At 42.3% G+C, this 24,770-nt stretch overlaps 1 protein-coding gene across 1 annotated transcript in view; it reads left to right on the top strand.

Moving 5' to 3' along the window:
• Positions 1-24,770, top strand: part of BMP6 (bone morphogenetic protein 6) — a 152,843-nt gene that overhangs the window by 114,243 nt on the left and 13,830 nt on the right. Inside the window, exons 2-4 of the mRNA XM_055321841.1 lie at positions 8,816-9,008; positions 22,531-22,679; positions 23,370-23,567. Coding sequence (XP_055177816.1) covers positions 8,816-9,008; positions 22,531-22,679; positions 23,370-23,567 — 540 coding nt within the window. The remainder of the gene's footprint in view (positions 1-8,815; positions 9,009-22,530; positions 22,680-23,369; positions 23,568-24,770) is intronic.

Genomic DNA, 24,770 nt, shown 5'->3' with positions numbered 1-24,770 from the left:
TGCATAGTTGAGACATGTGTAGACGCTACTGAGCGCCTTCCCAACCTAGAGCGATGGTAACATCTGCATTTGGGTATGAAAAGGATTCTAAAGTGTTTTTTAAAATAAAAAATGACTTGTCTAACCCTTACTGCTAACAACGATATGAAGGTACTTAGCATTGGTCCTAAAGCTCTTATAATATATGTGCCAGGTCTAGTCCTAAAATGTCCTTTGAACTGAAAGCCTAGCTCAAAGGACTTCCTTTGCAGGGACATAATAGTTCTGTGTCTGGATTGTGGTGTTGGTTATAGGAATCTATACATGTATACATGTGATAAAATGTCACAGAATTATGTATGCATGTATATACACACACGCACACACGTATATACACACACCAGATAATGCATGTGAAAATTGGTGAAATCAGAGTACGGACCTGTAGTCCACTTAAGATATTATATCAACATCAGTTTCCTGGTTTTGTTATTGTTATTCAATTATGTAAGATGTTACATGGGATCTCTTTAGTGTTTTTTTAATCCTTTCTTCTATTTTTGCAACTACCTGTGAGTCTGTAAGTATTTAAAAAATGAAAGTTTAGGAAAAAAATGGCAGCCAGGAAAATAGATTCTTCTTGATATTTCTGATTCTAATAGAACATTAATAGAAACAAATATTTAGAAATATTTGGTGCACCCCAGAGGGTAAAGTCTGTTGTCTCATTGTGGTTAACAAGTGAGCTGGAGAGTCCAGCTTATTGTCTCTATCGCTATTTCAGGTTGAATGCTTGCAACAGAAAAGTAAGAAGGCCACTGTTGTTACAAACCTTGAAAGACCAGCTGGAACCGTCCTTGTTGCCTAAAATTAAATACACTTGTGCCATAGCATAAAAAATTGTTTATCGTCGTCAGTGGAATGGTAGGGTTTTGTTTTGTTTTTGTTTTTTAAAGAGTTTCAAGTTTTTCAAGTTTGCTGTAGGACTATAAGTGGAAGCATGAGACATTTGGAAAATGTAGAATTTACTGTCGATGAATGTAATTTTGCCTTAAATAAGCCATGCCGAATTAACCAGTTAATGAGTCCAGATAATGAGAAATTAATGAGTATGTGGCTTTTCTTAAACATAGGAAGATTGTGATTGTTCTATTCTTTTACCATCCACTCTGCCCTCTTTCTTTTCTCTTTTATATTTTCACTTGAAACAGATTGTATCTTTATTTTTTTTGTAGACAACTTTATTTTTTTTGAAGAGTTTATTTATTTATTTGATAGAGGGAGAGGGAGAAGCAGGCTCCCTACTGAGCAAGGAGCCAGATGCAAGATTTGATCCCGGGACCTTGAGATCATGACCTGAGCTGAAGGCAGACACTTACCCAACTGAGCCACCCAGGTGCTGCTTCTCTAGACAACTTGAAATCATTCAGAGTTAGCAGGATGCTATTCAGAAAATATGTTAAAATATCAATTATTACAGACAGTGCCTTGAGAATTATCTCCCTGTCTCCTTGTTTTGTAACAAGTAATAAAAAGTTCTTTGCTCTCAACATTTCAAAAAGGAAAAATATGACAATCAAATTAAGCAATAGTGAGGAAAAAGCTGACCTCCAGTAAGACAAATCCAAAAAAGGGGAATTCACAAATAATATTAGAATGAAAAAGCTGTAGTTAGAGCAGAGATTAAATAAGAGAAGACTGAAAATTTTTAAGGTAATAAATTGGATAAATTCTTCCCCTCCTAACAAACCTCTAGAAAATGCATAATGACTTAAAAAGTAGATACTTTTTAATAGTAGATACCTCTACATTTAAAGGAAAATGAATGGGTAATTAAAAAGTTTCCCCAAAGGAGAACACAGAATCAGATGATTTTACAGATAAGCTTTCGAGACTTTGAAGGAAGAGATCATTTCCTGAGAAGAAAGAGGGAGCATTCCCCAACTTATTCCAAGAGCAAGTATAACTTGAAACGGAACAACACTGTATGAGGTGAGCCCATCACGTGTGTCGCCTATAAACACAAATACAAAAATTCCAAGCCACAAATTCAAAAGGTAACAGGGCAAGTAATGTGAAACCTTTAAGGTCCGTGTTACAGACTGTGTGTGTGTGTCTCAAACTCCTGTGAACAAAACCCTAATTCCTAATGAGATAGTTTTAGGAGGTAGGGCCTTGGGAAGTAATCTGGTCTGGATGAGGTCATGAGGGTGGAGACCCCATCATGGGATTAGTGTCCTACAGGAAGAGGAAGAGACTAGAGCTCACACCCTCTCTCTGCATGCACGTACCAAGGAAGCCGAAGTGAAGACCTAACCAGGAAGGCAGCCCTTAGCAAGAACCCAGCCATGCTGGCACCCTGAGCTCAGACTTCTAGCCACCAAAATTGTGAGAGGTCCGTGTTGGTTGTTTCAGCACCCCCAGTCTGTAGTATTTTCGTTATAGCAGCCCAAACTCACTGAGACCGTCAAGGAAGCAATCTGCTACATTTTCTTATCAGGTTCAACAGTTTGGACTCAATTTCTTTCCTTTACTATCGTTTAATCTTAGCAATACTGAACTGGACTTCAAGATGGAAAATGAGCATCTTTGCCTTCTTCCTGATTTTTAAAGGACATGCTTTGAGGGTGTCACCATTAAGAATGTTGTTAGCAAAAAAAAAAAAAAAAAAAAAAAGAATGTTGTTAGCTGTAGGTTTTTAGATGGACTCCTGATCAGATTAGTGGAGTTCTTTCTGTTCCTGGTTTGCTCGTTTGGAAGAGACTTAGGAGACAGAACAACCAAGTGTAATGAGTGAATCCTATTTGGCTCCTGCCTCCAATAAGCCAAAAGCAGACTTTTTTGAGCTGTGGAAGGGAATTTGATTATGGTTTGGGTATTAGAGAAAAACAGCAAATTATTTTAACATAGGTATGGTCATGCATTGTGATTGTGTAAGAAAATGTCTGATTTGGCGGGGGGTTTGGTGGTAAAATATGCATCATATAAAATTTAGCACTTTAGCCAATTTTAAATGTACAAGTTGTGTGCGACCATCGCCACCATCCATCTCCAGAATGTTTTTCACCTTCCCATGCTGAAACACTGTCCCCACTGAACACTAACTCCCTGTCCCTACCACCTCAGCTCCTGGAAGCCACCCTTGCACATTCTGCCTCTATGAAGTTGACCACTCCAGGCACTGCATATAAGGGCATACAATATTTGTCCTTTTCTGACCGGCTTAAACTTCATTTTGCATAATGTCCTCAAGGTTTACCCATGTTGTAGCCTGCGTCAGAATTTCCTTCCTCTTAAAAGCTGAATTGTCTTTGCCACATTGTTTATCCATTCATCCATTGATGGACCCTTGGGTGGCTTCTTTTTGGCTACTGGGAGTGCTGCTAGGAATATGGGTGTACCAATATCTGTTCAAGTCTGTTTTCCATTCTTTCAGATACCTATATATACACTTAAAAGTGGGATTGCCGGCCATGTGGTAATTCTGTGCATGTCTGAGGAATTGCCAGACTGTTTTCTACAGCAGCTGCACCATTTCACGTTCCCACCAGCAAGGCACAAGGGCTCTACTTTCTCCACATCCTTGCCAACGCTTGTTAAGAAAATGTCTGTTTTTAATGGATTTATATGAGGTAGAGTTGAAGAAGAATTATTAGTCACCCATTGCCTACAGAGCAGTCATGCCCCACCCATGGGACTTCAGGTCCCCACCAGCTGACAGGCAGTACGGCCATCTGCTTGGGCTGCTTTCACTCTTAGTTGTGACCATGCCTATATTTGCCATGTGTGCCTATAAAATTTCCATTATGCTCTGAAGGACTTGAAGAGAAAAAAGGAAAACACTCTGATTTAGTGATATGTACATATATATAGTAAAACTATCAGTTTTTAAAAGGCAAGAAAATGCTAGACATTATTCATGATTCTAGGTACCTTTCGGGCAAGAGTTGGGGATAGCACCAGAGAGGAATACCATGGTATTGGTCATGTTCTGGTTTTTAAGTTGGGTGCTGGTTTCCTTAGGTCCTTATTATGATGCTTCATTACCTCTATAAATTGCATATATCCTTTTTCATATTTAGTATTACATAACTTACATTTTTTAATCCTCAACCAGTAACTCTTATTATTTAGAGCTCTGGCTCTTACATGTTGGTCAAAGATCTGGTGCTCGTCTGAATTTCAGCTGGCATAGTATAAGGCAGAAAGAGACAATAGAGTGAGTTTTATAAAGCTAAGTTTATTCGATTTCAAGGATTGTATTTTTCAATTAATGTCCTCTTTAATTTGGTATTAAAAGAACCTTCAGAAATGATCATAGAGTTAAAAGGATGCAGTTTGTTGTGTTGTTTTTTTTTATTGTCTTTACAAATGGCAAACAAAAAAAGTAGATGACCTTGTATAAGGTCATTACCATTGAAAAATGTTATGGTCCTTGAAATAAAAAATTCTAGGAATTATTGCCTCAGAGAACAGAAACGGCATTCATTAGCCAAACAGCAAGGCTGATGATACTCAAGGTAGTGATTTTACTTACCACTTTTGACACAGAATGCAGCTCTTCAACTTAATAAGGTGATTTAGAGGAACCGCTGATCGGCCCTACCTAAAGACTCCTGAATAAATTTGAATTAACTCAGCAGAGACCTACTCCAAGTCAGTAGAGCTAGCGTCTCAAACATCAGCTGATGATGATCAAAACTAACATTTGAGTACTTTCTCTACCACTATTTTGTAGAAATTGTCCCACTTAAAGCTCAGAAATGGCATTATTGCCATTTCCCTGATAATTGGAACCTTGGCTAATGTCTTGCTCGGCATCACGTAAGTCAGAGAAAGGGGAGCTAAAAATTCAGAACCGGTTTGGCAGCACGACCCTTCATCAACACGCATAGCTACTACTCAATTGAATAGCACATGTGACACCCCCAGTGCAAAGCTGAAATGCTAAGGGCTACAAAACAAGTCCTGAGAGCTGAATTCATAACTTGGCCCGGTCCCTTGCAGTACCTCCCATATTTTGGATTGTCTGACATTTGTAGAGTCCAGAATCACAGAGCTTGAAGGCAGGGAATGCAGAGTTCGCTAGAAACATTACAGTTTTACCACTGAGGTCTTCAAATGCACATGGAGGCAGGGATCTAACTGCATTTATGTCTTGTCTCCCTCCCAGACACTCATGAACACACTATATAAATTCACTATAGAAATCGAAGACTGGGGGAAAGGAGTTCCAGGCGAACTCCCATGGCTGACAGCTGAAGTATCGTGGGGAGTGGGAAGAAGGTGGTCCAGCTTCTTCCAAGCAGAGGCCTCAAGAGAGGTTTGGAAGACAGTGGAGTGAAGTTTTTGAGTGAGAGCGCTTATAACGAGATAGGGGAGTGGAGGCTCAGATTCCTGAATCTTCTCAGAGAAGGATAAAAGAAAGGCAAAAGACAGTTCAGACTGCTTCCAGATAATGTTATCTCAGTAGAGAAATGGGAAAATGCTCACATAAGGCCATGCGTTCTAATTCGTATTGTAGTAAAGTGAAGGCTTTGAACGATGTTCCTATTTTCTCTTTTAGGTTCTTTATCTTTCACATTTGTCAGTGGACGCCTGCCAGGGCTCCTCCTCAGTCATACATACTGCCTCCCAGCATCTCAACATCCTTAAGAGATGCATGCGGTTTCTCCCCATCCTAGCAAGTTCAGACTTCCCCTTCTTTCTCTTGTCCTCTCCTGTCCTCCCTTTCCTTCTTGTGTCAGTCAGTTGCCTGTGACTGTGTAACACATCACCCAAATGAGAGTGGCGTAAAGCAATGTGCTGTTGTCTCCCACAGTCTTGGGAAATGACCAGGTTCTAGAGGGTGATTCTTGCGCTTGGTGCCTCATGCAGTTGCAATCAGAGGCTGGCTGGGGTTGGAGTCCTCCAACGTCTCCCCTGGTTTGGGCACCTGAGATGGCATCTCGGTAGAACAGCTGTGGTGCCTCAGGTGAAGTAGTGGGAGGCTGACTGTATGCTTCCCTCTCTTCCTCCATCTGTCCCTTCATGTACTGTACAGCCTCTCTGCATGGTTAGCTTGGGCTTCCTCACAGCATGGAGGTTCGGAGTAGTGGGAGGTCTCCTATGGTAATGATTTTTCCCCTAGATAAGCAGTCCAAAAAACCGAAGCAGAAGGAGGTTCAAAGCTTGGGAGTCACTCAGCACCGCTGTTGCTGCATTTTATTGGTCCAGAGAAAGTCAGAACAAAACCCACTCTAGGGGAGAGGGACCCTATACGAATACAGGGAGGTATGGTTTATGGGGATGATGTACTTCTGCAAACCTGGCTACCACATTTCTGATTTATTGAAATTTGACTCCTTATGACTGAAATATCTTAGTTACTGTCTCATATCTTGTGTCACATCCATGATTTATGATTTCTTCTTTCTTTTATTTATTTTAATTTTTTAATTTCTTCTTCCTAATTGTTGTATACTACTAGCAATTGAAAGGCTTCTTTGAGGAATTCTTATGCATTCTTTCAAATGAATCTTAACAATATATTTTTATTTACTGATATTAAAATTTAAGCACCCAGAGGGCCCTATAGAAAAGCTACATGACTGTTTTTTAGAAAGTCTCTTTGGGAAATCAGATTTGATTCACTTTTTAACCACTGATGATAACATATCACACTTAAAAGGCAGATCAGTTTTAGGGAAAAGCGATACACCCTCATGTATGGGTGTCCTTCAGTGAACTCACCCACAAGATTGCTTTTCATGCTTAGCCACTAATTTGAAAACCTGTTCTCTTGTTGGGACTGAACCATGCTTTATTTTCTGGCTAGACATTTTATTTTATTTTATTTTATTTTATTTTATTTTATTTTATTTTATTTTATTTTATTTTATTTATTTTAATTTATATCAAGCTCTTACACAATCCAAAGCTTTTTTTTTTTTTTAACCACCCCATCCCCCCCTGGAAAGAAAGAGATAACTTGACTCTAAAAGATTTTAGCTTAGTCCTATGGCAGTTTCAGAAATTCTTTATTTAAAACCTCCTACCTATAGATGGCTTAAAGTTCCTTAGCTTCTGCAAATGCCATTGAGGCCTTAGGTTCTTATAAAGAGTCATTGAGGGCAGCCCCGGTGGTGCAGCGGTTTAGCGCCGCCTGCAGCCCAGGGCGTGATCCTGGAGACCCTGGATCGAGTCCCATGTCGGGCTCTCTGGATGGAGCCTGCTTGTGTCTCTGCCTCTCTCTCTCTCTCTCTCTCTCTCTCTGCATCTCTATGAATAAATAAAATAAAGTCATTGACATTTTTTTCTCTTCTTTCTTTCTTTCTTTCTTTCTCCTTTCTTTTTGTTAAAGAAGCTAAATCTCTGAAGTTTTTCTCTGGTGATCATGGAGAATAACACATGTGGGAGAAAATGGGCAGTTGGAGGTGGCAAATAATTTGATTTTTTCCCCCCTTACCCACAACTCTGGGGAGAACTCTGCCATAAAGGAGTAATTTGCTCATGCGATTTCACTGCAGTTGCCATAAAAAAAAAAAAAAAAAAAAAACACCTAACAGGAACAGTAGGCCAGAAGTGTTTCCAATCCCTGGAGAAAAGAGTCAAGGATTTACGGTGGGAAGCAGAGCAGTCCTTTTTTCTCTTTTACAGTGATTAGGAGTGAAGTATCTGAGGTCGATACCACTTCTCTCACACAGGACTTTATATAGATTCAGTGGAAGCTGACTGAAGAATGATCATCAGTGGTTGAAGTTTTCCATAGATTGTCTTCATGCAGGGGATAGATTTCGTTAAAAAAAAAAAAGATTCCAGACTCCATTCTTTCCCAGTTTTTAGAAAAGCATTAGAGGGGCACCTGGGTGGCTCAGTGGGTTGAGCGCCTGCCTTTGGCTCAGGTCATGATCCCGGGGTCCTGGGATCAAGTCCCGCATCGGGTTCCCTGTGAGGAGCCTGCTTCTCCCTCTGCCTGTATCTCTGCCTCTCTCTCTGTCTCCCATGAATAAATAAATAAAAATCTTAAAAAAAAAAAAAAAAAGCATTAGAGAAAATAGCAAGGTATGCTGTTGGTAATTTGCTTCCACACCCGAGTCCTCACACCTGGGTTCTATGTGCAGCTTGAGTGGAGGGGCCCTAGCCTCAGAGCCCTGCAGCTCCCCCTCTGCTCCGGGAGAAGGGGGGGCAGTGCTCTTGAGTTCTAGTTGGATTTTTTCTGAAGCTTTACCCTAACCGCCCCCCCCGCCCGCCTCCTCCCCAGTGAAACTTTCCGCTGAGCTTCAGGTTGAGGCCAAAGGCGCTGCTCACTCCCCTACCACCCTAGGACCCCTCTTCCCAAAGGTCAGCTCACACCTACCCTCAGTGGTGCCAACTGTTGATGGCAGGAGGTGACCCAACCTGAGGGGGCCAGGCAGCAGGAAAGAAAGGGGGCTGGGAGGGGGTGACCGGGACCAGGATCACCAGGGACGTTTTTGTTCACCACTCTCTTCATTCTCACAACTTCCTCGGGAAGCCCAGTTCACTCTTGCCTTCGTAGGTGAGGAAACCCGAAGGCAAGAGTTTAAATAACTTGCTTTCCTACAACGTACTTCAACCAAGTATGTAAAGTATTGAAACCAAATAAAATCTAAGAATTTTACTTACTCCTTGGGTAAGATGAGGGATTTGAATCTCAGCCTGACAGCCCAGCCACTGTTGGTTCATGGGACCCCTCACCCACCCACACATCCCGCTCCCAAGCCATTGCTAACTGGTAATCCACTTCTGAATGAAAACGGGGCAGCTTTCTTGAGGTGAGCCTGTGGCACCTAGTCAAGTAACAATAGTTGTCACTCTCTCTTGTTTAATCTTATAGTGGAGTACGAGAAGGAGTTCTCCCCTGGCCAGCGACACCACAAAGAGTTCAAGTTCAACTTATCCCAGATTCCTGAGGGTGAGGCGGTGACGGCTGCAGAATTCCGAATCTACAAGGACTGTGTTGTGGGGAGTTTTAAAAACCAAACTTTTCTTATCAGCATTTATCAAGTCTTGCAGGAGCATCAGCACAGGTATGAAGGCTCAAGGCACCCATACGGGTGGGGCTGGCCCCCATTTCTCACCCTGCCATCATCTAACCCCGAGTATGTCTGTGGAAGGTGATTCGGAGTTCAGGGGCAGCACACGAGCATGATGAGGAATGCATTCTGAATGGTAGTGTTTAGCCAGCAAGAAGATTTTTTTGGTTATTAAAATGAAGATTTTTTTTTCCCAAATAGTTGTCTTTTCCTAAGCAAGCCAATGGATGGTATTTGCTAAGCATCCTTTGTGATCAGAGAACATATGCCTTATTGGGGTTAAAACTTTGCCCACCGTGGTTCGACCGGTGAGGGTGGCTAAAATCAATTCATACATGAAAGTCATGTAAGGATGCTTATAAATGATACTTAAGTTAGTGGGAAGCTGTGTGTTTGCATCTAATACATATATGTGAGCTATGTTTGAGTGTGTGTATGGGTGTGTATCTCGAATGTATCTCTTCTCATTTGGATACAAAGGAACAGTAGACTATTTGCCCCCTCCCACCCCATGTCTATAATATTCTTGTTTTTTGAAATGAGGCTAGACCATTTTTATGAAAGAATTTCAACAGCTTATATTCTTGGGGCTGCCTACCAATAAAGAAAAACTAACATGGAGTGATTTCTGGAGGATTAGAAGGGCCAAGGGAAGAAATATTACAGCAGCTGGTCCAATCCTGTAGCACATAGAAAGCAAGCCAGTGATCTTGACTTGTGCTTAGTATTTGGGGGTCAGTCAGTTATTTCTTGAGAATTGGTGGGCCTGATGCAAAGGTCAGCACCACTGCATACGTAGTGCCCGGGATGGAGAACACAGTATATGATGGGACAGCCTGGCAATTATAACGATAAATAGGCAGACAACAAAGGGAGAGAGTACAGAGATGGAGGGACCCCACATTTACAATCTCTGTAGGGGATTTGCCAGCTTTGGTTTCACACACCAAGTCAAGATTCTTGCTTTTGGGCTTGGAAATCTGTTGACTTCCCAAGAATGTCCAAAGGTTTAGGAATGACTTCGGTTTCTCCTGGATTTACAGATCTATGTGTGGCTCTGCCACAAATATGCACGCTAAAATAATAATGAATGTAAACTGGCCCCATAAAAGGTTTATTTTTAAAGCACTACCAACATGTGGCCCTTGTGCATACTCGAGTGTGTCATGAGGGAAACAGGAAAGGGAAAACACGTGCCAGGCTTTGGGGGCACATTGTGGTTGAATATACGCACTGAGCGTTGTATGTGAGTTCTTTGTCGGGAGAGTTATAAGTAAAATACAGCCACATTGGTATCTATTAACAGACTAGAATTTCAGAATGAAGGGAAGGTTTTCTGATGTCTGATTTTCACCCCTAAATAAAAGTATCATCAGTGACTTAACTGTCAAGGGCCTCTTTTGAAATAACAAATTATTTGTTGGTAGATTTTTGTCTTTTGATATTTCAGAAAGAATTGATACTCACTGGTGATTCTTTGAGCCTGCTTTAAGCCATTGATTGTCAGTCTGCCTGATTATATGTCCACTCCATTTATCTGGCAGAAATAACCTACCAGTACCTTTCTGGCTCAGACATTTGTTTGGAATCCATGGTTTTCTCTGTTCCGCAGGAAAGGTTTTATAGTGAAAACACTAGATTGGGATTTTTGTGTAACTATGGGATTTTTCAAAATTATTATTATTTAAAAAATAGAGCTAGCAGACCATTTGTAAGGTTTATATTGAACTCCAGCCAAAAACGAACAGCTGCCTTGTGCTTAAGATGGTGGTGTCATACTTTCTCCGGGCCAGCAGTGAGTTTGGAAAACAAAATCCCAAACAGTCCCAACCTTTGATGACTCTGTCAAAGCAGAGTTGTAATTTCTCTGCCTTCTAGGATGGGAGTATTTGGCGATTGGATGTGTTTAACTTTTGTGCATAGGAAAGGGGATATATGGGAGAATTGGGAAATTCTCATGCTTTTGAAAGGCTTCAGGTTGACCAACAGGAGATTTTCTTTTCTTATCGGTGGGCTAGGAGCCCAGGTCTCCTGCTGTCTCCTGATGTTCTTCCAGAGGCCTCCAGATTTAACTGCAGGGCTCCTTCTGGGGAAGGTTTGATCTCCCCATCTGTACCGTCTTGGGGTTTCCTGGCTAAAAATGATCCGCCAAGCTTGTGAAGAAACTTATTTGTCTAATCTGTGTGTAAGTGAAATTTGTAGTATTTGATGGATTCACTTAATTTAACAAATGTTTGTTTTGCAAAATAGTTGGCCTCCTTGAAAAAGAAAACTACAAAAAAGGCAGGTTTTTCAGTGCTGAATTGTACCTCCAGCTAAGGCAAAAGAAGTTATGTGTTGGACCTCTTGATATAAAAGGCAGCTAAGAAGCCTAACCCAGGGGAGGGTCAGAAAAGATTCTTGGAAGATAGGCCATTGCTAAGAATTGTGCAGAAACATATTCCTCTTACTGATAAGAAATCACTGGAACAGGTAAGTTCAAAAAAGTGACTACTTGAATAGATGGTGCTTTGAGTAAGAACAGGGAAACATTTGATACTTTATTCAAAACCTGAGAATAAGCTTTGAGATAGAATCTAAGTCCTGAAAAGATCTGGAGCAACCCATAGAGCAGAATTGGATCAGCAACCCAACAGCATGTACAGTAAAATCAGAGCAGCAAGGGGTGTTAATATCTGGTGTTATAAATCATTATGTTTTTATGATGACGCTGGTAAAAATTGGCATTTGCATAGCACTTAGAGTTTGGAAAGAGCCTTTTCACATATTCCCTCACTAGGATTTAACCACTGACCCCCATCAGATAAGCAGGGCAGGCATGTTACCTTTTAGAGAATGAAACGTGGCACATAAGAATTTTGCCAAGTCCAAATTAGGCCTGCATTGTTGTCTGCTCTTTCCCAAGTCACCCTGATGACAAAGGGACAGTCCCAAGATAAAGGTGAAGTGCCAGAAAGAGGTAAGCAATCCCCTTGGGGCATGCCCTTCGTCTCCATCTGGTTAGCTTTGATGCAAACATCCTAAAGATGTTTCTGTGTGGGTGTTCAATGAGATGGCTCTGTTGGGGGTGCAGATGTGTCTGCTAGAGTTCAGGCCCTGGTTCTCTGACTTTCCAGGCTTTTCTTCAGAAATGTTTGTTGACCTACTGAGAAACCATAAAACTGTTAGCAGCTTTTTTTCTAGGGGAAAGGTATGGAGAAGAAAAAAGACTAGAATAATTCTATACAAAAGTATTTGAACTTATTCCGAGTGTTACCTATTTGTCCATTGACTTTACCTCGTTCTCCCACATCTCGTACACACTAAGCTGTCTTCATGCTTGTAGTGTAAAGGCTGCTCTGAATACCTTTGACCTTCTATATTTGTGGTTGTAGTCTGTTGCTTTTCAGAAAGTGTACTCATGATCTTTAATTATATTTTTTAAAAAATATTTATTTGAGAGAGAGCATGAACAAGGGAGACGGGCAGAGGCAGAGGGAGAAGCAGACTCCCCACAGGGCAGAGAGCGTGACCCTGGGATCATAACCTGAGCTGAAGGCAGATGCTTAAAATGATCAAGCCACCTAGGCACTGGATCGTTAATTTTATAGCACCTTTAGATTAATAGTGCAGTTTTGGGGCCTTTCAAAAATATCATTTTCATCTACATTTATTTGGTTAAAGACATTCTTTTACGGTTCTTAATTGAATTTCATATAATTAGAAGTTAAAGTCAAATAGCATCTCTTGAAAGCCAGCCAGAAATGTTTTCAGTGTCTGAAAGATGGCCCTATTTTGTTTTTGTTTGTTTTGTTTTGTTTTTATGATGGCCTATTTTGTACTTGAATTTGCCCACTTGTTTTTGCTAGCTTTGAAATCCCATATACTACTATGTTTTAGAAATTACATTGCTGGAAGTGATAGTCTGTCTTCTGTGCATATAACTTTTCTGTGTTCTATCATGGTGCAGTCTTTGGAAGACATGTAGAGGAAGAATTAATTCCAAAATTTAAAATTCAGTGTGTCCTGGTGTAAGCAATATCACAACCTACTCCTGTTTCCAAACAGGCAAAGTTTTTTTCTTTCTTCTTTGTATTTTTTTTTCTTTTAGTTCATGTTTCATCCTAACTTCATTAGGCTTAGGGTGTGAAAAATGAATGTTTGAATCAAGAGAACTGAGCATTAGAAATGGGTTTTGAAACTGAGAAAGATTTCCCTAGGCCACCCAGAAGCTGTGCTAGTACAGTCCCTGGGAATAATCCCAGACAGAATTATTGCCTAAACTAAATTTTTCACCAAGTTCACCATTTACATATTTTACAGATAGAATGTAATTGTTTCAAGAGAGAAAATCACTGTTAGAGGGCAAAAACACATTTTTCCAGAATTTTTAGTTGGATAATGCTCCTCTGAACCATTCACAGAGATAGAGAACACAGGAATAAGTGAGGGAAGGGCAATGAGGATGAGTTCAGGTTGGGACATGTTTGAGACATGAGTGGATGCCCAAGAGGCAGTGAAATATGAAAGTCTTTAGCTCAGCAGAATGAGCTAGCTGGAGTAGTAGATATTTGAGATTCTAAATGAACTAGTAAAGTAGATTAGATAGCCTAGTTGTGTAAGAATAGAAATAAATAATTGCCCTAGTATCATTTATTGGAAATACTATTCTTTTTCCATGCACTTCAGTAGCATCTTTTTATAAATCAGGTGACCGTGTATGTGTGGGTCTGGTTCTAAGACCTTTATTCTGTTCCATTGGTTGTCTTTTTCTTGCACCAATCTATACTCTTCGTTTTCTTAGTTTCATAAGAAGGCTTGATAACTGTATATAAATTCTTTAAATTTTGAGACTCTGTTAGCTAGTTATGGCCTTTTGCATTCCTACATAAATTGTAAAATCAGCATTTTAATTTATATAAAGAAACTTTCTGGCCTTCTAATTGGAATTCCATTAAATCTAGAGATCAATTTTGGAAGAATTGACTCTTACTAATATTGAATGTTCCAATCTAAGAATGTGGTATTTGCCTAGGCTTTCTTTCACTTTTCTTAGTAATATTTTATGATTTTTTTGTGTCTTAAATATTCTTATTAGATGATTCTGATTTATAGATCATTAGAATATTCCCGGTTTTGACGATTTTTATGCTATTGTAAATATTATTAGCTTTTAAAAACTTCAGTGTCTAATTGTTTCTGCTCACAAAGAAATACAATTGATTTTTGTATATTGATCTTATATCCAGCGACCTTGCAAATTCACAGTCATTCTAATAATTTTTTGTGCAAAATTTTGGAATTTCTATAAATATAATCATGTCATCTATAAATATCAGTTTTATTTCTTCTTTTGTAATTCTTACATTTTTTCTCCATTTTTCTTGTTTTATTGTACTGACTGGAATGCAGTACAATTTTGAATTTGAGTCAGATTTCTGTCTCAGATTAGAAATCCTTGAATGAATTTGCATGTAATATATATATACAATATTTTTATAGGCATTCTTTATTAGAATAAAGAAGTTCTCTATTTCTAGTTAAGTTTTTTAATATTAGAAATTGGTGTGGAATTTTATTTTAGAAAATTTCTGATCTTTTCCCCTAAGTGTTAATGTGATATACTACATTAAACTATTTCCAAATGTTAAACCAACCTCGCATTCATGGAACAAGCCCAACTTGTGATTTATTATCCTTTTTACATAAAGCTAGATTCAGAGATCATATCTGATAACTCTATTATTCAGGATCACCTGTGGGTCTGTTCCCATTATCTATTTGTTCCCTTGATTTTTCCTCATTTGACTTTATTTCTTGGCATGACTGATCATTTTTTTAATTCAGTTCTGGCCATTATCTATGGAAAATATTTATAAATGCTGTTATCTCTTTCTAGAGTAGATTTCATTGTCTTCTGGGAGGCAAACAAAATACAGGGTGATCTCTCATTCTTTTCAGGTATTTAAGGGTATTTAAGGATGTGTTAAGAATGATCTGTTTCTGGTTTTTTCCTTTCTCCTAGAGTTTAGCCCTCTAGGGGTCTCAGCTGAAGGTTTAGGATGTTTACCAGAGCTCCTCTTCCTTGGTGGGCTCTGCACTCTAATTATTAACTTCCAGCATTGAGAAACTGCCAAAAACTCTGCTTAGCTTTTTGTCCTTTAAGCAGTTTCTTTCTGCTTGTTTTCTCAGCTTCCTACTCCACGCATTCACAGCCTCATATTTGGCAAATCTCTCAAATGGAAATGTTGGAGTTGAAGGCAGCCAGGACTTGAAGAGCCAAAGTTCTATAGGAGGTGAAACCAAACTTGTATGAGCTCACTTTTATGCAGCCCCTTTCCCCTGGGACCTTAGCCCTCCAGGTCCAAACTTCCCGAAGCTCCAGTTTTTGTCCCTGCCAGTGATGTTGCTCCAAGCTGTAGGCTTCTGCTCCTTTCTGTTTGATACCCATGCATCATGCCAGGAATGATCAAATCTACTGAAATGAAAAGGCAACACAAAAACAATACAAATGTAGGGCTCACCTCCATGTATTTTTCTTCTCCCTGTGATCTTGACCCATCAAGTGTTGACTGTCTTAGTTGCTTTAAGATGACTACAAACAAGTTTATTTTTTCCCTTGTCCTCAGTGGGAGTGTTAGTTTGATACATCATAACCAGAAGCATATGTCTCTGAAACGTAATATTTTTATTATTTTTATTTTGAAATCTTTATAATGAATCCCCACAAATGTTGATATGTGTGATTCATTAACCAAATAGTGTAGTTTGGGAAACAAGACCTGAACCGGGCAGTCAGTCCAGTTCCAAGATCTGGGAGAGTAATTTCCTTAGAAGAGCATTTCTTACAGATCGATTGTTCTAGAGTGCTACTGGATTTTCAGTGCTGCTGGCTAAAGTGAAGTGACATGAACCTTTATCTTCAACTGAGGTATAAGTGAGATACCTGAGACTTTTTTTTTCTTTAAGAGAAGGGCAAATTTGAGAAAGCCAGGATGGGAGAACCTTATTGTGGTTGGGGCAGAGCGAAATCAAAGCCTTTTATCGCTGTGCCCAGCCACACCTGTTTCTCTTTCTGTGTCTGGCTTTCACAAGTGTGATCCTCAGGGACTCCTGAAATCTTACTTGCTTATTTGATAATCTCTGGCACACTCAGTGTGGGCCTCAGCAAGCAATGAGCTTTTCAGTATTTGTTGCTTTGCCCCCGAAAAGGGGATAATACAACACCTCAGGTTATGTAACTAGTTTTGTCTTTTTAGTCAAGTCCTATTATACCTAGAGTGATCCACCTGAAATCAAAACAAAAAATTCAACCAAACCTTATTCCTTAGCCTAAAAGGAGTTATTCCTTAGCCAAAGAAGTTCTGTTCTTTGCAGAGCCATGATGTAGAAGAGCATATTACAGGGAGGAATTAAGGTTATCATAAAGAGGTACGTACACTCAAAAGAATGCTCCATTTGAGGGAAAGGGAGAATCGGGTGCAGTGGGCAAGAGAAGCAGTTGTTTGGGGACTGTTTACCTAACACTTGGTAAACATGGAAGAGAAGAAAAGAAAAGATCAGTCTTTGTTTCTGGAAACTATGCCTTCTGTAGTGTTCATCCCCAGAAACAGATTGCCCCAGAAGGAAGACATGCGTCTTCTTTCCAGGATGTCCAGCCTTGTGGGAGGCCGGCTATGGTGGAGGCTAAGATTATCTTTTGAGACATCTTTTTTTTTTTTTTTAATCCCAAATGAACACCTTTTTTCTTGTTTTGTTTCCCTGTGTCGTACAGGATATGGAAATGTAGGATTGGTGATGAAAACATAACATTTGCACGTAACATGTTTAAAAGGTAGCAGGACGTCTCATTCAATGTGTGCTTGATCACTAGGGCGTGTTGGAGCATATATCCCTGTGAAGGAGGACATTGTTTTGTTTCTGTGGCCAAGGAGGTCAGGTTAGGTTGCCATGAATTCGTAAAAAATAATCTGCTTTCCACCCTCCACCCTCCCTCTCTGAGAAGCAGGATTTCTAATAATACTGCTACTTTGGACTTGATCTTATTTGTGATTCTGATTATTAGTCTAACTTGATAACTCCCTGAGGGTAGGGCCAATGCATAAGACAAACATTTACTTGCGGAGTGTTCTACGTTTGTTTGCTTTGTACTGTTTTAGGAAGATGAGCAAGAAATCTTGAGAGCAGTTAGCAGTGAACCTTAAGTCTAAAAACCAGATGAGGATGATACTAGTCATATTTAAAGGAGCAGAACTCTGCTGTAGGTCAGACTCTCACAGTGTGGTGCCCAGGCCAGCAGCAGCAGCATCACCTGGGTACCTTAGAAATGCAAATTCTCAGGCCCCACCCCAGAAGCTCTTTGTGCTAACAAGCCTTCCAGGAGACTCCAACACAGGCTGAACTTGAGAACAACTGCTGTGATGATTAAAGGGTGTGCAACACTGGAGCCAAGTTACCTGGATTCAAATCCCCACTCTGTACTTACTGGCTCTGTGACTAGGAGCAAGCTAACCCCCTTGTGCCTCAGGTTCCCTGTCTGTAAGCCTGTGATGGCATTAATAGTATTTACCTCTTATGGTGGTTGTGAGGACTTAGCATATGGAAAAGCATCCAGGTAGTAAACACCAAGTAAGGGCTCGCTAGGTTAATACTGTGTCAGCAAACGGATTTGTATCCGTTTGTTGAAGATGAAATCTGTCATTACAGAGTTAAGGTGTTTTTGATATTTAAACCATCTCTTTATACCCTGCTAGTCCTTGAGGTGAATATTGGTTAATACTGAGAGGCATAACATCAGTGAGAGCTTAATTATATAATAATAATGTGCATTCACTCTTATTACTCAAATCCATGAGTGTGTAGCAGTTTACCGTGATTTGTAGTGCTCTGTTTTCAAATATCCTATTCTTTCCTCCTTTTAGTGGTAAAAGTTTAAACTTATAATCCTCTGTATATGATATATTACATAAGAAGAAAGTAAAACCGCTTGCTTTATTTACTATCTAATTTTCTAAAATGGTTGGCTTTTGGCTTCCGTTCTTTTTGAAATTTAAGTTTGCCTCATTGCATAAAGCAGGTCCATCACTTGATGGGAGTTGTTTCATATCTTAGTTTACTGTGAAGTCCAGCCGTACTGCAAAGGGATGTTGTAAAGACATAAAGGAAGAAGACAACAGGCTCACCTTATCAAACATCTCATAAATCTGTTTGCTTCAAGCATATAAATTTCACTTGATCAAGAACATTTCTTTCTAATAAAACAGTAGTAAGCAGAGTGGCACTTTGTCTAGGGCAGTGTGACCTTAATGGGTGCCATTTGTCAGGAAAGACTAAAGCCAGCCACTAGGAGCTCGGATACCTCCTGCTCTTCTTCGAGGGTGAAAAGAAAAAGGACCCACTGTGTTTGCCATGCTGCTTTCTACCTCTCAGCCTGATGCAGTATCGCCTGCAAGGGCGGGGGCTTTGGGAGCTTGTATTAGGAGAGACCAGGTGGGGTGACCTTGACCACAAAACACTAGTTCTACAAGTCTTACTATGAGTGACTTGCTGGTCAGTCAATTCTAGCCTCAGGGTGACTTCGTAAAATTTTCTAGAAATTTCTAGATTTTCCAGACATCCCTTGTTAGGCTTATTAATTGTTAAGAACTTAATTTTCCCAGGAAGATCTAATGACCTCAAGTGGGCTAACACCGAAAATAAAATTGTTGTATCCTCGAAGATAGAATGCATATTCATCATGAAACATGGGGTTCTGTGAGTTGGTAGAGAACAAAACAGTCAGTAAATTGTTTCAGAATTCTCTGTCTTGTTTCAGAATTTTCTTTCATGGTATATGAACTTGAGCATGTCAGTCATCCCAAGAGAAAGAGCCAAGTAATCCAGTCATGGTGGTCACTTTGGCCAAACCCTAGGATTCTTTATCCATTGGTAACACATGTTTTAGAAAGAACAACAGGCCTTGAGTCTGCTGAAGTCAGATTTAGAAGGGAATCCCTGTGTTTTTCACCTGGCAGAATCAGATGCATCCTGTTGGAGGCTGTACTTGCACAGGAGACTGGGCAGGCTGCAGGTCATTGATGCCAAGTAAATAGGTATCAGTTGGTCCCACTCCATTTCAGTGACTTGCCATAAATAGTATTTCCTAAATACCTGTGTTATTGGGAGCGTTGAGGCTGAGCCAAAGAGGCTGCTCCTTAAAGAAGTAATTTTTTTTGTTTTAAGTTCTTCACCCTGGCTGTGAATGCATGTCGGTAGTGTTCTCAGTCTAGATGGGGAGATCTTCTGCATGAGAGGAGGAGTAGAGCAAGACTGGGAAGGTCACTGGAGTTCCAACAGCAGGTCACAGCCATCTTTGGTCCCTTCCTGCATGTATCTTTCGCCCCTTCCTACCCTGGCCCGGATAGGAGAACCTGCTCGTGATTTCTGATCTTGTGCCAGCTCTGAGTATCTTTTTTTTTTTTTAAGATTTTATTTATTTATTCATGAGAGACACAGGCAGAGGGAGAAGCAGGCTCCATGCAGGGAGCCCGATGCGGGACTCGATCCCAGGTCTCCAGGATCACGCCCTGGGCCGAAGGCGACCCTAAACCACTGAGCCACCGGGGCTGCCCCAAGCTCTGAGTATCTTAACATGGTTCTGTATCCAGCTGATGTTGGCATCTATGTGCAGTAGATTTGATCGCTTACCTCCTTCTGAGCCCTCATTAAGTATTTTCAACCTGTTCCCTGGGCCTTTCTGGACTCTGCTTTTTAGATATGTGGTGGCTAAGAGCGTAGGCTCTGACTTTACGTTCTGGTCACATACCTAAGCTCTGTGGGCTCCATGCCCTCAGCTGTAGAAGAGAGACGGGGAGAGGATCTGGCTCTCTGTGGACCCCAAGGAATAAAGGCGAGGCTCTTGGGGCATCCCGCATGTTGGAAGTAACACAGTAACTCTTGTTGCTTCTCTTCCATTTAGTCCATTTATTTTAAGTGCATGTTCTGCCTCTCCTTCCGTCCATGGACCCGAGCCTCCTAGATGATGTAATGAGCATCAAAATTTGAGGCTGCCTCACTGCTGGTGAGCCAGTTTTTTCGTCTTTCCGGGCTCAGCTATCTGATTGCCTGTGTGTTTCCCCCTGGTCCCCTGAGCAGTGAGGACCAGCATGCTCGCCATTGCCCAGCCAGGGACGGAGGTGGAGAAGCAGCACAGGTGCCCAGGGACCCAGCGTGACTCAGGAGCAGGCAGGACAGTAAGCCAGGCCGCTCGCATCTACGCGTCCCCACTCGCCTTGTGGCTTGCATCCCTTCCACCTCCCGATTGCTAATCCTCCTCCCCTCAGAGCCTTCCGCCTTTATCCCAAGATTAACTTGGGGTTTGTCTTTTCCCCTTTGATCCATGCCCTTTTCTCCTTCTCTCTGCTTTCTCTCCTTTGTGGGACAATGGACTTCCACCCTGCCCCACACTGTCTCCTGTAATGACTCCCATTTCCTTCTTCATAGACCCTACTTTTTCCAAATAAAAGTTCATTCTAGCTCTTTGTACCAGCTCCGCCGCCCTCCTATCTCAGACTGTAGTTTTCTGCATCCTCGTGCCAAGTCTTTAAGAATTGTCTGCCAGGTGCACAGGTGTGTCACCTAAGCTCTGTAAACAGCGACGAGTGACCCCCTTCACTCAGGGGCAGCTTGGCGCCCTGGACTCTCATTCTAGAGAGTGCCAGAAGGACGTGCCTGCCCTGCCGGGGGACCAGGGCTCCTTTTCCCACAGTGCTGTTCGTCATGTCTGTGTTTTTCCTGGATGAGGGTCTTCTCCAACCTTCCAGAAGAGAATTTATGTCTTTTTATATCTTCACTTCAAAGCTCTGGACTTGCAGTCCGCTCTTGCTGTTTTCTATGAACACCCCCTGTCTCCCTGCTCACAGTTACCTAGGGCCTGGGGGGTAATTTTTCAACAGGAGGTATGACACATGCACGTCGGGGAGTGCTTTAAAGATGGCAGGCCCGCATGTGGCCCCCCGCAGACTCTGGTCGGCAGCTGAGTAAACTCCTTTTAGCTGTACCTACTGTTTTAAGCTTGGAAAAGATGACGGTAGAGTTTCCTTCTAACTCTAAGCCACGTAAACAGGAAAAATTGTTTCCCCTCAGAAATCTAAGACTTTTGACTCCCAACATCTCACTGGCCTCACGAAGATTTGATGGGGCAGAGAGAAATTGTACTCCCTTGCCACGGGTTGTCCTTTCTTAACAATCTCGAACAGCAGGGGCACAGTACGGAAAACTGGACATGCTTGCTGCTTTTAACTAGCTAGCTCTTTCATTTACCAGCTTTTGATCTTAGTTGCACGGCTACAACCTCAAGGATGAGTCCGATTCCCCAGCCGTCCCGTGGGGATCGTGATCCTCAACCATCTCTCAGGATCGTTGATAGGAGAACGAAGTGCACAAGAGCGCTTTATAACCAATTTCAACATACGGTGTTTGCATTGCAGTGCTCATCCTAATGATGCAGGGTTCTAGTAATTTTTCTATCCTGTAAAAGATGGTACCCGAGGATTTCAATCTTTCCATGGCCAAAATGGTGCCCTTCCCTGTCCTGGGAGTGCCTGGCCATTTCATGCCCATGACCCTGGGATGTCAGCTCAGATTCAGAGTGTCCTTGAAACACACGAAGGGGACTGTCCCCTAACACTGCTCTATCATGAAGTGTTGCATGAGTGGGAAGAAACCTTCATCCATCTTCCCACAACTCCCAGGGTTATGTTAGTTGAAAACTGTAAGAAATACATACATACGTAAAACTACTCCTTTTGGAGCCCAGTGGAAAGAATGGATTCCAGGTTTTCCTACAAGAAGCCCAGCCATGGCTCATAGCTGCACCGGGATGAACTTTAAAATCACTCAACATCCACCCACAGCTACACCGTCCACACAAGAAAGGAGCCCACACTCAGCATGGACTGCTCAAAGGCCGTAATTAAAAGCAAGGAACTGATGATTACTCACAGATTTGATGTGGCCTCTTGATTCTCCTTATTTCACAGGAACTAACATATGAAGATTGTCGGGTCCTCATTTTACAAAAGAAAAAAATGAACAAAGCACACCCCTTTTTTTTTTTTTTGCTCATATGAATCCTGATTTTAATATTTTCCCAATCCTTTCCCTCACACCCCTCCTTGCTCTTTTTTTAGAGTTAGTTTACCATAAAGTAAACAACAATATGACTTACTTTCTTCCTCCTGCCCTCCCTTCCTTATTTCCAAGAAAGACTTGGCGTGAACAGCCATAGCAAAACCTTTGATGAAGTTGAGAGATCTATGTATTTTGGGGAGAAAACTCATTTCTGTGAAGCTCCCTAGCATGTATTCCTCTCCAGATCATGCCATGCATGTGTCCGGTGTGTCATGCGAGCCAGAGCTGCAGTAGGGCACTGTGCGTGGCTCCTCCTGTGTGCACGTAACCCAACGTTGGTGTTTTCATCCTAACGCCAAGGCAGGACAGAGAGGGTGGGCCGGGAGGGCAGCACGCGACTCACCACACCATCTTTTCTTTCTTTCAGAGACTCTGACCTATTTTTGTTGGACACCCGCATGGTGTGGGCCTCAGAAGAAGGCTGGCTGGAATTTGACATCACAGCCACTAGCAATCTGTGGGTCGTGACCCCACAGCACAACATGGGGCTACAGCTGAGCGTGGTGACTCGGGATGGTAAGTTTGCCAAAATCAGCCAACAGTTTTCTTCCATTTCCTCTCCAACAGTTAGGATAGAGCCATGGTTTCCGGTGGAGACCACAGCTCTGGGGTGACCTCACTGACTGTTCCCTCATAACTGCTACTGAAAAGCAAAATCTTTCCTGGAGGTCTCCAGGAAGGACTGGAGATAAGTAGATGGTCTGAGTTCCAGTAACAATGGGAAGACCGCTCACAGAGGCAGGGGAGGCCAGGCTACATTCTGACTGTTGGCTGGGGTGGGGAGCCGGGGAGGGGGGGTTTGCACAGAAACCCTTCCAGCACCCCCTACTCCCCCAGCACCAAAGCTCAACAGCTCAGACTCCCCACACAGGTCCTCAGACGGGGCACACACTGCCTGTGAAGTCAGTCACCTCCCTGTTTGGGAGGCATATGATCAGAAAAGAACGGTTGCATCAGGAAGCCTTTCAGGAATGGGAGGGCCTGGGAGTTCACACCAGTCCTTGCTTTGGTTTCATGGAGCTTTGGAAGGAGTGTTTTGATTTTGCCCATCCAAAGGGAGGCAGCAGGGCTCTGAGAAGGCCTAGTGCTCTTCCCTCACGCTCCTTCTTTGTGGCTGACACCTGGGCAGTGAGGGAGGCTCAGCTATGCAGCTTATAGGAACAAGTTTCCATGGACTGAAGACCAGTTTTGTGGTTTGCATTCAAGGACTCCCCATCAACCCCCGAGCCGCAGGCCTGGTGGGCAGAGATGGGCCTTACGACAAGCAGCCCTTCATGGTGGCCTTCTTCAAAGTGAGTGAGGTCCACGTGCGCACCACAAGGTCGGCCCCCGGTCGGCGCCGCCAGCAGAGCCGCAATCGCTCTACCCAGTCCCAGGATGTGTCACGGGTCTCCAGCGCCTCAGGTAGGTTTGGGTGGAGCCGCCCCCCCCCCTTTTTTTTTCCAGAAAGGAAGCCTGGTTAGCACTCAGGTCTCAATGAGAACAAGGATGTGCTGATGGTGTCAGCTGTTACCTGGCTTCTGCCCAGAACTACAAAGGCCTACAGGCGCCTCATCACAGCCACCAATTACCTAGAAGGGTTCCTAGAGCCATCAGAAGGGGATGTTTGTTCTCCGGGGACTGAGTTTGCAGGCCAGACACCTGAGCATCTGGTTTTCTAGAAGAGCGTCCTTCTGTTTGATGAGATTTCTCCAACTCCTCTTTCATTCACACAAAGGTCCTGAGAACACCTAGATTTTCTTCTAGCTGTGTCACTCCTGGGAGGCTGTGGCATACAAACAAACGTGGTGTATTTGTGTGAGATGGACTCGTACTTGTCCATGCTCTTGGCTGAAAGTGATGGAAACTCAGCTCCGATGACCATCTCCGACCGGTTTTCATTGGTGCGTTGAACTGGAAGTTGTGGATTCTATCTTAGGCCTGGCTAGATTCATGGGCTCACACAGTGTGACCTACCTTGCCTTCTCTTCTTCTGTTTTCCCTTATTGGTGGCATTCTCAGAAAGACCATCATCTCTGTGTGGTGGAGGCAACCGGTAGTCCCAGGATTTTATCCCACTTGGTAACCTCAGCTTCAGAAGAGAACATCTCTTTCGTGGTAGTAGCTTCTGTAGAAAACCAGGCTGAGGCCAGGTGCTCACCTCTGAGCTAGGGAATGGGGTCAGCCTCATCCTGCCCCAAACAGGCAGGTTCCAAGGACTAGAGAGAGGAAGAAATCCTACTGCTTGAATGTCAATTCAGTAGTCCTTCAGAGGTGTTCCCCCTCCCCCCATGCTGTGTCTTACTAGAAAGGGATATGGAAGTCCACTCATCAAAACATGAAGTGGAGGGAGCAGGTGTTGCTTCCTGATATCAGCTCACATCGCTAGTAGGCACCAAATTCAGAGAGATGCATCTTGCTCTAAAGCCAAGGCTTACAAGTCCTGGGTCATCTTGAGTGTTGAGTTGGCCCAGGATTCAAGCGTGAAGTTGAAGATTTGCGGTGGGATTTGCAGTCAGAGATGTTGCTTCCCTTGTTACTATTCCGTGACGTTGGGCAAACCTATTTTAGCTTCCGGGTTACTTGTCTTTTAAGTGGGGATGACGCACACTCAGTCGGTTTGCTGGG

This window comes from Nyctereutes procyonoides, unplaced genomic scaffold (genome assembly GCF_905146905.1).
Source record: "Nyctereutes procyonoides isolate TBG_1078 unplaced genomic scaffold, NYPRO_anot_genome, whole genome shotgun sequence".
Classification (NCBI taxonomy): domain Eukaryota; kingdom Metazoa; phylum Chordata; class Mammalia; order Carnivora; family Canidae; genus Nyctereutes; species Nyctereutes procyonoides.
The sequence above is the reverse complement of the archived record's forward strand: the minus strand, read 5'-3'. Positions and strand labels throughout refer to the sequence as shown.